Below are 15,267 nucleotides of genomic sequence, written 5' to 3' on the forward strand. Positions count from 1 at the left end.
TTTTACATAAGAAGCAAATTTCCTAGTTTATCTTGGTTTCTTCGTTTCCTTTCAAATTTAGAGAATCGTCTTTCACTAACACGAACCTGTTCATAACTAAGCCGAAGTATAATTTAACTTGGATTTAACTACCGTAAGCGATCTTTATGACGGGAACTAAAATATAATTTTATAAAAGAAAAATTCCGGTAACTTAACGTGAACCACGCTCTGCACTAAACAACTATGATATGAAGTCCTAATATTTTTTGTCATGCAAAAGATCACTAAAACCCAGTAAATAACCCAAAAAACCAGAAAAAATTCCATTCTATCACCACAATACCAAAATTTGCCATGAATTTTCAGATCTTTACAACTTAACAAGCATAAATTAGCAGTATTGGGATACCGAATTTTTGAATGCCTGTATCATAAAAATATTTTTCAGTCTTTAAAATGTGAAGAATAATTAAAATATTCTCAAATTATTACTTAAAATGTTGACAGTTGTTTATTCTTAAATGTTGCGAAATTGTTACTTTAAAATGTTCAATAATTCTAAGAGAGCGGTAGGGAGAGTTTAACACCTTCCATTATATTAAGGCAATCCAATAATCGTTTCTTTAGCTTTAGACATATCGAGAAAACGTAAAACACAATTCATAATCACTAACCTCACTTGTACAATTAAGTGCAATGCTTAAACTTACTCTTACAATCCCCATCCATGTAAAAAAAAAGAATGAAAAATATCACCTCACCACAATCCTCTCCCATTCACTGTCCCTTCAATGACGAACCAAAAATTTTACACTACTACTACTACGAGAATAACAAATCGTAGATGTACATCATACGATGTTGCTAAAAATCAAAAAGCGAGATAACTTTTCTGGCTAGTCAAAAACTTTTAACACAAGTGTGTTAACCCATTTTGTAGAATATTGTAAATTATCCAATGCCAAAAGGTTCAGCCTTATGAAAATTGTCCTGTAGGCCTAGATCAAAATATTGTAATAATAGTATTATGGAAACCTAATTTCGGGGCCCCTCTGAAATTTACGGGTAGGCTGTAGCCTACCCCCGAGCGGCGCCACTGAAACGCTTGTGTTGAAAAGGAAATTAATATGAATTCAAATTATCAAAATAGCCTTCATCATGCTAGAATATTTTTTAATGTATCCCAAGTACAGCACTGAGCTAAGCTTCCACCGATCGATTTAAAGGTTTTTAGCGGGGATAGTTGGACCGATTTATTACTAATTAAAGGTTATGTGCTTCGACATAGAAATTTGATTTCCTTTTTTAAGTGTGACAAATTTTTTCAATGCTTTAACGTTTTCCGTTTGCGAAAGATGCTGGTCAATATTTTTCAGTTTTACAAAACGTTTTTTTAGTTGATTACGGTTAAGTGCTTTTAATATCACATAGTGTTCAGATGTCTCATTAATGTGGGCATGCAACAATTGCTTTTAGTTACATAAGCCATTCTAAATCAAAATTATAACGCGATAATAAGCTTCTCACTAATCACGACACTGACGGCGGTCTGACAGCCGATATCATCAACCGGAACTTCCGTAGGTTAACCTAACTCAAGATCCGGGTTAATGGGAAAACTATACTTGTAAAACTGAGCTATAGATGGCGGCCTTGGATGTCTTGGAAGAAAACGCTGTTTACAAAAGCATAACCTACGTCCAGTAGGGAGCTGTAATATGATTCACTTATGGAACTATTAATAAAGTCTGTTTCAAAACTAGTTGTGCAAACGAGTTGTCAAGCGACTCCTGTGCAAGTGTGAACATAGCATAAGCATTGGCCTTTGATTTCCCCTTGATGGTATCTTAATTAGGGAGCTTACTTTTACCAAATGTAGGTCAGAGATTCGAATCAAAGGTTTATTGCATACAAACACGGCAATAGCGATTCGCGATCAAATCCAATTAGAGAATTCAGACACAAACGTTCAGAGCATGCAAATGTAGCAATGGCGACTGGCGAGTTGAAAAAATACCTCAAAGCGGCGATAAAAAACTCCCCTATTATGACGTCAACAGAAGCTTCATCCCGAAACGAATTTTGATTGGTTATGAAAATAATTTTACGTCGGCCTCTGCGTCAAAAATAGAACACCAATTGTGTTCGACCGAAAACTGTTTCGGTCGCGTTCTTCGGAAGATCGTTTACAGTGTTTCCGTCGTGTTTTCGGTCAAGTGGGAACTAAGCTTAAGAGGATCAGTAAAGGAGACAATTTTTATCCCCCGCGAACCTATCACAGGTCTTCTAGAAAAAACTGCTCTTCAATACAGTATTTACGAGAGCGTGGGGGCTTCTGTAAGCTGTCGGAGTGTGCCTTTTGTTACTGGATAACATCCCCTGTCGGTGGTCGCGCTTCGTAGCATATATAGACAGAAAAACCTTCCGAAAAGGTCGAATAGCATCTCCAGTATTGAAATTTTATGGTTACGACCATATACGTAGTGGAAATAAGAAAAAAGCTTCAAGTCACAGAAGTTAACCATGCACTGTACAAAATAACCGAGCGAATTTCTTTGCGGACACCGACCATGTGGCGTATACTGTTTGTGAAGATAACTATTATTTTAAACTTTTTGAATTGATTCATTAAAGTTGAGGCAATATATTAAGAGGAGCGGTAAGCGCTAGCTTTCCACTGTACATTTTGTCTCTCCCCGCGTCTCGATCAGCTCGCGCGATAGGCTGGGACTAGCCAAAGGTTGGACCATAAAATTTCCATTTGGAGATAAGGACTTTTGAGGTTTTTAACCAACCCCCTCTGTTCGGAGAGTTGTTCTGTCAATGCTACGAAGCGCGACCAAGAACAGTTACTGTTTGCCACTAACCAAGGCACACGTGGCTTACCGACAAGTATGGAACCATGTATTGGTTAAATGTCATCTAAAGCATGGGCTTCTAAGAATCAAGACACTGTTTACTAATGATTTACTACTCATAACTATGGTCAAATTGAGTGGGGGAGGGAGTAAAAACGGAAAACGAAACGAAAACATCTATGTAGATGTGGCAATTATTTTCTTAGCTTGAAATCTAACTTTGCATTCCTCAACACCATGGAGGCTGTATTTAAGAGCCTTCCACTGTACAATTTATTTCTCCTTGCGTCTCGAGCGACTGACTGGCGGTAGGAAGCGTAGCTTCAAATTTACTCACGACGGTTCTTCTTTATTCTCGTCGCTCATGTGTTGCGCGAAATAATCTCTGGCCATTCCCTGACGACTCATGATTTCGTCATACGTTCCCCTCTCGATGATTCGTCCGTTGTTCATGAAGAAGATCTCGTCCACTTCTCGGATGAAGCTCAAGTTGTGCGTCACCAAAACTCTCGTCTGTAAGAGATAGAATTGCTATTTGTAGAGCGAGCAAGGAACTACCAAACAGATGCAGCTATAAAAATCGAAATACTGACATATTTTGATTCTAGAGCCAAAGAGAAGAGAAAGAGGGAGAGAGAATCAGTATATAGGCAGCCGTGATCCATGCGTGGTGAAAACGGGAGTAAATCTACGGTACACCGCGGCGCCTGAGCGCTGCTTTCTCGCGCACAGGTGACGTAGGGGATGACAAAGATAAGGCGAGGAGGTCAATCCCCCCATGCGCAAAGGATGTGCGTCCTAAAACTAAACGTACCGAAAATTGTTTTTACTACTCCCCTATTTTCGCATTTTTCGACGGATTTTATAAAGCGCGTTTCTATCTCTCTCTCCTCTTTGCTAGAGCCGCTATTATAGAACGGACTTAAATAAAAATCAATGCGGCTTAGATAAATACGTATATACGATATGTCAGCTAAAATTTATTTCACAGAAAATACACTACTTACTTTCCGGGCCACCATTGTGAACTACTATCGGGATTTAAGCAAAAAGACATATCCAACACTAGTTGATGGACGCTTAGCGCTTTCATAGAAAATGTAAGAGTAACGTTATATACTTTTTTTCGAAGAAATCCCTTTGGTCCGATGACTTCCTTGAAGAGATGTTTGGCCACATGTGAGTCAACCGCCCCCAAAGGATCATCAAAGAGATAAACATCGTCATCGCGATAAATGGCTCTGGCCACGTTGACCCTTTGCTTCTGACCACCACTCAAGTTGATACCCTATTAAGTAAAATTATTAAACGAACACGTTACTAACGAAACTATCATCTTATAATAAAAATTTTTCAATACAAGAATCCTTCCTTAAAAACCATTGTAAAAAAGTGCTTCGTCTTTTGCCCCGTTTTATTTTTCAAGGCATAAGAACATTGGCCAGTAGCGTAAGGGGTGAAAAAGTACCGCGCGAGTCACGTAAAATATACTAATGGAGAATGTCAAGAAAAGTTCCACCAAAAACCTAATGATGGACACTTAAAGAACAAGATTATATGTCTATGATAATACGTACTCTTTCTCCGATCTCCGTTTCATCGTCAGCGGGTAATTGGTCAAGGTACGGTTGAAGGGCGCATGCGCGTATCACGTTGTCGTATCTTTCCTGTTCCATATCGTCGACGAAGAGTATGTTCTCTCTAAGTGAGGCGTTCTGGATCCAGGGTTGTTGAGTGACGTATCCCACTCTCCCGGCCACTCTTACCTCCCCCTCCACCTTCTGCATCTCGGAAACCAGAGCGGACAAGAGGGAAGACTTGCCACAACCCACTGGACCCACCACGGCCACCAACGATCCGCGGGACACTTTCAAATTGATGTCCTGAAGGGACGCCGCTGCCGGCTCTTCCTGTTTCCAATGGAACGTTCCCTTCTGAATCTCAATTGCTGAAATATTCATAGAAATAAATTTGGGTTAACATAGGTCAAAATTGACAAATTAGAAGTGAAAAAATTTCTGCAAACAAGCTAAAAGCGACTTCAGGCTGATTGGCTTATTTTACAAATAAATTTTTTAAAAAAGATTGACTTACCATATTGGACGTCGCTAGTCGTCGGCTCAACGTAATGCTTGGTTTCCCCACGATTCAGCAAGTTTGCAATTCTTCTTACCGAGACATGTGTCTGAAAGAAATTTCATAGTTAATTTGCATCATTTTGAGATGTTTTAACTAAAGGGAAGGTAAAAGTTACAATCATGTACGATTATTTGATTTGAAAATGTTTTAAACAAAAGTTTTTAAAATTGGAAATTAGTTGCCGTTTTTAAATGACGCCAACTATAATTTCAAAACTTCCTTTGACAGTACGACGATGGACAGTCGAAGTATAAACAATATTTAAAAACCAAAAGTCGAGATCAAGAAGGTGAAAGGGTGTCATGTCGTACCCGAGTTTCAATTAAGTTCCTTCGAATCAAAGTAAAGATTTTGAGGATAGAGGTGCGAGGGAGACTTCTACTACCCAGGCCCCTTGCCCGTGCTTAGAGCTCAGGTTTGGACCTCTCGGATGGGAGATTAGTTCACGCGCACCTAGTTACCTGCTTGCTACAATAGCTTCTTAAGCTGCGCAAGAAAATATATTCAACCATTCAAGGATGGAGTTCACTGAACACGTAATTATATTTCTTAATTTGGTCGGGCGTAAACTCGACTCTCAAACATCAATCTTAAACACTTTTCCAGTTGAGTTTTTGGTTTAGGGAAAGAGTAAACAAGTTGGGAAACCAAAAAAACCTCTCCGATCGATTCGAGACGTTTTTCTTAAATAATTGAATAAATGTAATTAATATTAATTACTTTCATCGTCAGTAATTTACCTTAATATAAGTAAAGTCGTTTTAAGAAACGTGTTTCCTGCAACAATTCAAGCGTATGCCTCTTTAATAACTTTTTGAAATTTAGGGTTTATAAGGCGATTGATTCACGATAAATGATAAGTAAACCCACAACTACGTGAACCTTTGGTGGAAGCCCTGCCATTGGGAGGCTAGAAGTTTCTCGTAACCCTAGCCGATCGCCGCGTACATCTTATCCTAACGACGATAATGGAACTGCGATCGCATTCCGGATAGCATATATATTTGCTCTCATTTGCCAACTACGAACGTGGAGACAGACAGACACACACAGACAGACACAAACAGACAGACACGCCCAGTGTAATACCTCTCCTGGACGTCATCGTCACTAGGGGAGGGAAAAACCGTACCCTTTATTACAGTTTTACGTAAAACAATCATTCCGACAACCCTCGTAACACTGTTTTTACTACGATCTATTTTGTTATTAAAATTTAGGCCTACTATTATTTATAATAAACGTTACGTTAAAGCTCTAAAACAATGCAGCGCGATGCCTTAAGCTTTTACCAAAAATAAAAACAAATGAGCAGACGATGACCGATGTGCTCGGATTTAGTTGCTCAGCAAGGAATTTCCCAGAACGATAGTGAAAACAGAGGGGGAACGTGGTATAGTAGCTGGGGGAAACCACGGCCGATAATCTGTAAGTGCGTTTCAATGGGCAGCCAAAGTCTCCATCACACGTGACACCTCTATCCTCCCAGTTAAAAAGTTTTTGAAAAAGACATTAAATTCCCTTAACAATTTTAAACATAAAATAATTAATTTCACGTAGAACACACCATCATTCACTGACTCTAACTGATACAATGAACATGAACATTAGTAACAAAAACTAAGTCCAAAAAATTTAGTTCTTTCAAATGACGTTCGTAAAACTGTCATAGGGTGAGAGTTTGAATTGCATTGACTGCTACGATAATTAGATGGCAACCAAAAACAAAAGTGAGGAACCAGAAAGTTTCGTTATATCGTACATACTTTTCATAATATTCAAAATTATGTATCAAAACACACCAAATAGTTAATTAAAAAAAATCCAGAAACTTTCAAATCTTTCATTATCGTAAAACAGTTTATATATTTAGGCTAGTAGAAGAAGCAATTTCTGAGATTTATCTTTTGTCCATCCCTGACACCGTTCTTACCAAAACTAGGGTATTTATTAATTCCGGAAAGGAAATCATTGACGTGGCTAATAATCGCACCAACTGAAAGGAGACGAAAGCTTTCCTTGAGGTGAGAACGTTATCGTCGTCAATTAATACGTACATGGCGAAGCACGGTGTTGTAATCTGAAATTTAGAAACAAAATATGTATAGCAACTTGAAATCAATATGGAGGTAAAAGAGTGTGTAAGCCCTGAAGATGATTAGTCTAAGAAAAAGAGATGAGGACCGCCAACAGTAGAACCAACTTAAACCCATTTTCTTATTTCACCACTGAAATATGGCATTATCGAATTTCTTGAGCCTGGCGAAAGTATAGAGATTTCAGGGATATTTGCCTTATTGATTCGAGTGAGAACGCTTGGAGAAGGAACTATTACGGACCTTACATCTTTACACCTTTATGCCCTTTCATCCATAATAATAACACCCAATTCTTGTAAATATTTTACATACGTACCAAAACCGGTATAAGAGCAGATATAAAATTGTTTATTCCTTCGAATAGGCCTTGTTTCTTCATGAGCGCAATTTCTTTCTTCCTAATTTCAACAACGATTCTCTGGAACGATCTCTCCCAGGCGTACAACTTCAAGACGCGGATTCCGTTCAATATTTCGCTCATCATTTTCATTCTGTTGTCTTTCAGCTTCATCAGCTCAATCTAATGAACGAGATAATAAAAGAAACCATTCACAGAAACTCTACCGGTCGTGACATTGTAGAACATTTACCTGCAATTCTTTGTATTTCTTGGTGCTGAGATAGTTCAGTGGAAGAAGAACGACAATAGGTACGATGCCAGCAAAGGCTGAATATCCCAGTTCTTGATACATGAAGGCGAAGCAGAGTACTAATTGAACTGGGATAGACCACAAGAGACCCAGTTGCGGCGACAGAATTTGGAATCTGTTCGTGTCGACGTACATCGTGTTCAGAATTTCACCCATTGTCAAGTCACGTCTATCACTGCTCGTCAAGCGAAATGTCTGCTTCGACGAAATCTCATTAATGAACTAGCATCCCACAATCACGATAACAGTAACTTACTTTTTTGTAGAGAACGTGCATGGTGGCAGATTTGAGTCTCATTCCAAGTTTGGTGTGGAAAATGGCGCTTCCTTCTTGCAACAAAGATTGCGCAAGACCGGTCAAACCGTAAAGACAAGCGTAGAAAAACCCTTTCCATAAAGAATCTTCGCTCATACAGTAATCAATAATGGAACTGAAAACAAGAGAAAGTAAGCTGGTTAACTCGATTGCAAAGTTTACTTGGTTCATTGCAGCGTGCGGTCAACCACTTGCAATCTCAACCTTTGTTAGAATCGTTTTATAGAATATTATGGGGAATGAACACATTCAAAAAGCTGATCCAAAGAAACGGAAAATGTTAAAACTCCTGTGATGAGACCTTTTCTACGTTTCATTTTTCAGTGTGAGAAAAGAACCAAGTGACAGAAATCAAAACCCAATATCAAGCTTCAAGTGAAAGCCATGTACAGAGTCGTTTTTTTTATTTGAATTTAATCTTACAATCTTTATTTACCATAAATAATTCTACAATGCCGGTATAATTAGAATATTTAAAATATTAAATATTAATCACTTAACACGTTATCCTTTCAAAATAATTAATTTCATGATAAAATGTTTCCGGAAAATGGAATTGTTCTTGAAAAAGCGTAGACGTGTACTTTTTCGATTAATTTAGAGGGAACAAATTGATTAACAGTAAAATCAGTTGATTGAATTAAGTAGTGATAAAGGATTAAATTAATAAAATAATGAAAGAAAAATTTAAATATCTGAACTTCAGTCAATTGATAAACCTCACTTATATAGTTTGTTTTTTCGGCCTTGGTTAAAACGAAGATTTATGACGTTTCTTACATGGTTGAAAAAGTGAAATTATTTACCCTGTCAAAAGGGCAGGACCAATAGACATTACGTCGGACAGAACTTGTAGGACCACTCCAGCTGTCAAACAAGATCCGATTGTCCTCAACAAGGGCCAAGAGATGGATTTGCTTTGATATTTGCTTCTGTTTCGTTCTTCCGTAATTTCCATGTCTTCGCCATCACTTTTGGTCTCAGCTTGGGCTTTCCAGTGTTTTTCGAAAATTCGTGATACAGTCAGCGCTCGCTCCGAGTTATTCAAATCGTACACGTCCGATGGCTCCAGATTTTTCTTAAAACCTTTCCACAGGGCGCTACAATTTGTTTAAAATTTAGAAGAAAGTTAGAATTAAAACACAATGAGCTGCGCTGTGATACCTTCAAGCAAAAGTATATAGATATAAAAACAAAAATACACTTCATTAACACTTCCCTGCCTTTGGGTGTAGACGACATGTAAACCTAAACTGAGAAGCAAACTACCCTCCGCTCATCCGCCTACACGAACTAACCATTCAGGGAAGAGTTTCTTGACGCCATAGGTTTATAGTAAGTAGTACATAACTCTGGCGATCCAAACGTTAATTATTGGTACTAGAGCCAGCATCCGCTACTTTATGAGCCTTTTCACGGCTTGTACCCTGTGCCACGGTCGGGAATGTAATCATACGCAGAGGGGGTTGGCACAATTCTGGGATAAAGGAGGGCTTCTCATATTTCATGGCGCGAGAAAGTTTTAACGAAGTGTACTTTTTGTTTTTATATCTATATACTTTTGCTTCAAGTACGGGTATTATATTTGAACACAAGAACGGGACTAGATTTACCTGGTAAGCCATGAATGTACCATTCGTGAACAAAACGATGCATCATCTTCCCTTGATTTCTTAATGTTTGAAAATAATCATAAAAAATGTCATTTAGAAAAAAAAAACAAGAGTATATGTTCCATAACAGGCATACATCTTATAGGAATTATTGTGTAGTAATTTTTTCATCGTATCTAAGCGGATTTTGTGAAAAGACCTAGGCTATCATTACGCATGACGCATTTTACCTTTCACAGGGCCGGATTAAAGCGGGGGCGAGGGGAACTGTCCCCCCCGGGCGCAAGGTTTGTTTGGGGCGCATTGAGTTAAACTATTCCCCCTCAGCAACACTTGATGTTCTTTTTTCCGTCTTAAAGGCCTGTCCAGACTGACACATTTTGCAAGTTCGCATCTTCGCTTTGCTTGTTTGCAAGATAGCACTACTGTCCACATTGGGTTTTCGCTACTTTGCGTCCTCACCTCGCGAAAATACAAGTTTCTTGCGACTTGGCCAAGAATTTCGCGCCTTCGCGAGAAAAGCACCAATCACAGACGAGAGGAAGGGTGGGGCGATTAGTTTCGTTTTTCTCTCTGGACAACGTCGATGGAGAATGGCAGATGGGGCAATGATTGCTCAAACTTTATTGGCTCTCAGAATTGGTAAAGCAAAATTTTTACGTGTATCAGAACAGAAGTGCAAATGTTTTTCGTGATCTGTTGCAAAGATGCGAATAGACGAAGGCGCGACTACGCGAACGCGAGTTCAATGTGGACAAAGCTTTAGGGGGTGCAAAATTGCTTAATCCAGCCCATTGAACCATGCATGAGCCGGAACGGGACATTTGGGCGCCGACATTTAGGCGCCGGTCATTTAGGCACCGCCACTTAGGCGCCGGGACAGTTAGGCGCCGCGAAATTTAGGCTCCGCGACAATTTGGCGCCGCGACATTTAGGCTCCGCGACAATTTGGCGCCGCGACATTTAGGCTCCGCGACAATTTGGCACCACGACATTTAGGCTCCGCGACAATTTGGCACCGAGACATTTAGGCTCCGCGACAATTTGGCACCGAGACATTTAGGCGCCGAGACAATTAGGCGCCGCGACATTGCCGTAAAATTTTCTCGAAAGATTTGAGATATTTAATAAAGGAACATGACAAGTACTTTTAGGCTTATATTCTTTTTATTCAACTGACATCAGAGTTCAACCATGTTGTTGTTTATCTTCATTGACTTCCCATAATAATATGCCTTTTCCAAAATACTGTTGTTTATCTTGATTGACTTCCCAAAATAATATGCCTTTTCCAAATTATTGTTTATCTTCTTTATATGCCTTTTCCAAGATATTGTTGTTTATCATCCTTGACTTCCCAGAATAATATGCCTTTTCCAAAATATTGTTGTTTATCTTCATTGATTTCGCAAAATAATATGCCTTTTCCAAAATACTGTTGTTTATCTTCATTGACTTCGCAAAATAATATGCCTTTCCCAAAATATTGTTATTTATCTTCATTGACTTCCCAAAATAATATGCCAATCCAAAATATTGTTGTTTATCTTCATTGACTTCCCAGAATAATATGCCTTTTCCAAGATATTGTTGTTTATCTTCATTGACTTCCCAAAATAATATGCCTTTTCCAAATTATTGTTTATCTTCTTTGACTTCCCAGAATAATATGCCTTTTCCAAAATACTGTTGTTTATCTTCATTGACTTCCCAAAATAATATGCCTTTTCCAAATTATTGTTTATCTTCTTTATATGCCTTTTCCAAGATATTGTTGTTTATCATCCTTGACTTCCCAGAATAATATGCCTTTTCCAAAATATTGTTGTTTATCTTCATTGATTTCGCAAAATAATATGCCTTTTCCAAAATACTGTTGTTTATCTTCATTGACTTCGCAAAATAATATGCCTTTTCCAAAATATTGTTATTTATCTTCATTGACTTCCCAAAATAATATGCCTTTCCAAAATATTGTTGTTTATCTTCATTGACTTCCCAGAATAATATGCCTTTTCCAAGATATTGTTGTTTATCTTCATTGACTTCCCAAAATAATATGCCTTTTCCAAATTATTGTTTATCTTCTTTGACTTCCCAGAATAATATGCCTTTTCCAAAATATTGTTGTTTATCTTCATTGATTTCGCAAAATAATATGCCTTTTCCAAAATATTGTTGTTTATCTTCTTTGACTTCCCAAAATAATATGCCTTTTCCAAGATTTTGTTGTTTATCTTCATTGACTTCCCAAAATAATATGCCTTTTCCAAAATATTGTTGTTCATCTTCATTGGCTTTCCAAAATAATATGCCTTTTCCAAATTATTGTTTATCTTCTTTGACTTCCCAAAATAATATGCCTTTTCCAAATTATTGTTTATCTTCTTTGACTTCCCAGAATAATATGCCTTTTCCTAAATATTGTTGTTTATCTTCTTTGACTTTCCAAAATAATATGCCTTTTCCTAAATATTGTTTTTATCTTCATTGACTTCCCAAAATAATATCCCTTTTCCAAATTATTGTTGTTTATGTTCTTTGACTTCCTAAAATAATATACCTTTTCCAAAATATTGTTGTTCATGTTCGTTGACTTTCCAAAGGAATATGCCTTTTCCAAAATATTGTTGTTTATTTTCATTGACTTCCCAACTTAGGTTAGGTTAGGTTATGTTTGTTTTTTTATTATTTTAGGATTGTTTTGTAAAAACAAGTAAGTTTTCGTGTCCTTTAATGAAGATTGCGAACATGCAGTGACGCACAGGGACAATACACGGGTTGCCAAATTGAGAGGTCATTACGGATTTTTAGAAGAAATAATGGAAAAATTATTGGCACGCAAATGTCTCGACGCCTAAATGTCGCGGAGTCTAAATGTCACGGTGCCTAAATGTCGCGGCGCCTAAATGTCACGGCGCCTAAATGTCGCGGCGCCTAAATGTCACGGCGCCTAAATGTCGCGGCGCCTAAATGTCACGGCGCCTAATTGTCTTGGCGGCTAAATGGCGGCGCCTAAATAACCAGCGCCTAAGTGGCGGCGCCTAAATGTCACGGACCGTGCATGAGCACCCGCCCTCGCGTGCGTTACTACTATCCAAGGAAGTTGCACAGTTAGAAAGACGTTAAAGGAATACTCTTCCACGTAAACTACCATACTGATTTTAACGCTAGATGGCGATACCATCAGGAGGCGTGTACGTTTTATTTGAAATATGTACATCAGTCACCATGGCCAATTGAGTCACGTGGTACAAAGACCTAACATTAGGGACTGAGAAATGTAACAGAAACCGTGGCTAGTAGAAGACCTGGGGTCCTGATTTTGGTAATTCTCGCGTCTTTTTCCCCTCTCACACCGGGTTTCTTTGAATTTCTTTCGCCATCCGGCCTCTGGGAAAGTTTTGGCTTTGGAACGATTCGGTTTAGGCTGTTTATTTTTAGCCATATCGTTGATGGAGGTATAAGTTTCACTTGGTTTGAAGAAGATGTAGATGTAGAAGAAAAAGTATCGTTCGTCTTATTAAAGGGAGAATGAAAAGAGGGATTGGTGATTTTCAAAGCGAGAGGATTATGATTTGTCTATAGCAGTGCATTGGGAATGTACTCTGCAAATATAAATTAACTAACTTAGAGTGAAAAGGAATAAATTGTGCTAAGGTGATATTTTTCATTCATTGGTGATTTTAAAGGAGAAAGGATTATGATTTATCTATTGACAGTACAATGCGGATGCTCTGTGAGAATATTAATGAACAAACACTAGTATCTGTATGTCTTTTGTGAACACACAAATTTGTCATATTAAGGTTCACTTAGATGTTACGGGTAATCATTTTAGCACTGTTAAAGGCGTCGAGGGGTTATGCACTAATGAAAATTTTCGTTCATAGGTGATTTCCATTGATTAAAAGGGATAGGGATTCATTGGTGATTTAAATTGGATGAGGATTAGGGGTTATGTCTAGATTACGGTTAATCATCGAGGTGCAACTCACTAGAAACTCGTCGATTTTAAACTAAATTGGCATTAAGGTATACTTAGAGGTTACGTGTACTGTTAAAGACAACGCGTCGAGGAGCTTTTCACTAATGGTAATTTTCACTCATTGGGGATTTATATTAGTGATTTTAAAAAGGAATTTGTTTAAAGGTTACTTAGGGGTTGCGTGTAATTATTTTAGAAACGTTGAACGTAGCGCGTCGAGGAGCTACTCACTAAATGGTCATTGACGATTTTAGAAGAGATTGGGAATAAGGGCTATTTTAAATAGTGGTTCCGGGTAATCATTTAAGCATTGTTAAGAGCAGCGCGTCGAGGAGCTATTCACTAATGAAGATTTTCTTTCATTGGTGATTTTTATTGATGCATTTCAAAGTGATAGGAATTTATTAGTGATTTAAAATGGATGGGTATTAACGGTAACTAATACCTATTCCAAAGATAGAATGTTCTCGATAGATGGAGAGTTACAAACGATACTCGATTCGAATTAAACGAATATAATTCGAAAATTCAAGTATTCGCACAGCCCTAACTGAAACACGTATAGCATTTCGCTTCACGGGAGATCCCTGCTAGAGCGTGGGCTTTGGCTAGAGAGAGAAAGGGCGCTGTAGGAGGGAAACAAGAAGGTCTAACCCATAATTAAGCCGCATCGTTTACGTACTCTCGCTATCCATACTACAATAAATATACTTCTAGTGAAATATCCCCTGATATACCGGTCAGGGGGGAATAATTTTTCAATTGCTGATTGGCAAAGTGAATCGTCAACGCCCGTTACTAATTTGCAAGCTTTCGAACCTAGGTGTCAGCACATTTACTCTCTCTTTTTAGGGCTAAGTAAAGTTAGTCATAGGGGCTCGAGCCCAGCAGAGTATTCCTTTAAGAATAGTGTCGCAAAACCATATAGAAAATAACATGGGATATTTTGAGTCACAATATTCCAATTAGAAGTGTGATACTTCAACTTTACTGAGAGTCAAGTCGAGAACAACAAGCGAGAAGGCTATATAGGGCTTCTAGTAACCAGTGCCAAAAAAGTAATACATAAACCATTTACAATAGAAAAGCCTAGTGTATTACCATTTTAAGTTTCTCGTGGTGCGGAGAGGTGTCACTCAGTGTGTGTAACACGAGGGTAGCGACTACTAAAGGGTAAATTACCGACTCAATTACCAACCCGAAATAGTCATCTTTGTCGTTCTGAAATATTTCAAGTTTTTATTTTTCCATAATTTTATTATAAAAAGTATAAGGAAATTTCGCTTACTTGTAAATAGTATTTCATGATGGTGGATCTCAGTGTGATAGTTTGCGTTAGTGTTAAGAGGAACCAAAACAATGTCAGGATTCCGGACAACACAGTGCCACCCCCACTGCCGTAAATTATAAGAAATAACGCCAAGATCTGCAACACATACGAGTTCAAATTATTTCATCGAAACGTTATGGATATTTAAAAATGGTCTTACATAAGTTACAAATTGAAGGACGACCGCCAAATTGTCTACGACTTGAAAATCGCCGTAGTATATTTGTTTGCCAAATTTTATGACGCTAATTGTGGCCAGTACCAAAACCAAGAGCTGAAAACACAAAGCAAA

General features: G+C 38.1%; 1 protein-coding gene across 1 annotated transcript in view; it reads right to left on the reverse strand.

Moving 5' to 3' along the window:
* Nucleotides 1-3,032: 3,032 nt before the first annotated feature.
* The window catches only part of LOC149634491 (multidrug resistance-associated protein 1-like), a 265,543-nt gene continuing 253,308 nt past the window's right edge, over nt 3,033-15,267 (reverse strand). Inside the window, exons 17-25 of the mRNA XM_089851005.1 lie at nt 8,851-9,144; nt 7,985-8,159; nt 7,669-7,923; nt 7,395-7,598; nt 6,913-7,059; nt 4,935-5,025; nt 4,418-4,788; nt 3,961-4,128; nt 3,033-3,353 (exon numbers count right to left, since the gene is read on the reverse strand). Coding sequence (XP_089707131.1) covers nt 3,174-3,353; nt 3,961-4,128; nt 4,418-4,788; nt 4,935-5,025; nt 6,913-7,059; nt 7,395-7,598; nt 7,669-7,923; nt 7,985-8,159; nt 8,851-9,144 — 1,885 coding nt within the window. The 3' untranslated portion in view covers nt 3,033-3,173. The remainder of the gene's footprint in view (nt 3,354-3,960; nt 4,129-4,417; nt 4,789-4,934; nt 5,026-6,912; nt 7,060-7,394; nt 7,599-7,668; nt 7,924-7,984; nt 8,160-8,850; nt 9,145-15,267) is intronic.

This window comes from Phalangium opilio, unplaced genomic scaffold (assembly GCF_054372755.1).
Source record: "Phalangium opilio isolate 3A_F unplaced genomic scaffold, DU_Popi_V2 ptg000098l_1, whole genome shotgun sequence".
Classification (NCBI taxonomy): domain Eukaryota; kingdom Metazoa; phylum Arthropoda; class Arachnida; order Opiliones; family Phalangiidae; genus Phalangium; species Phalangium opilio.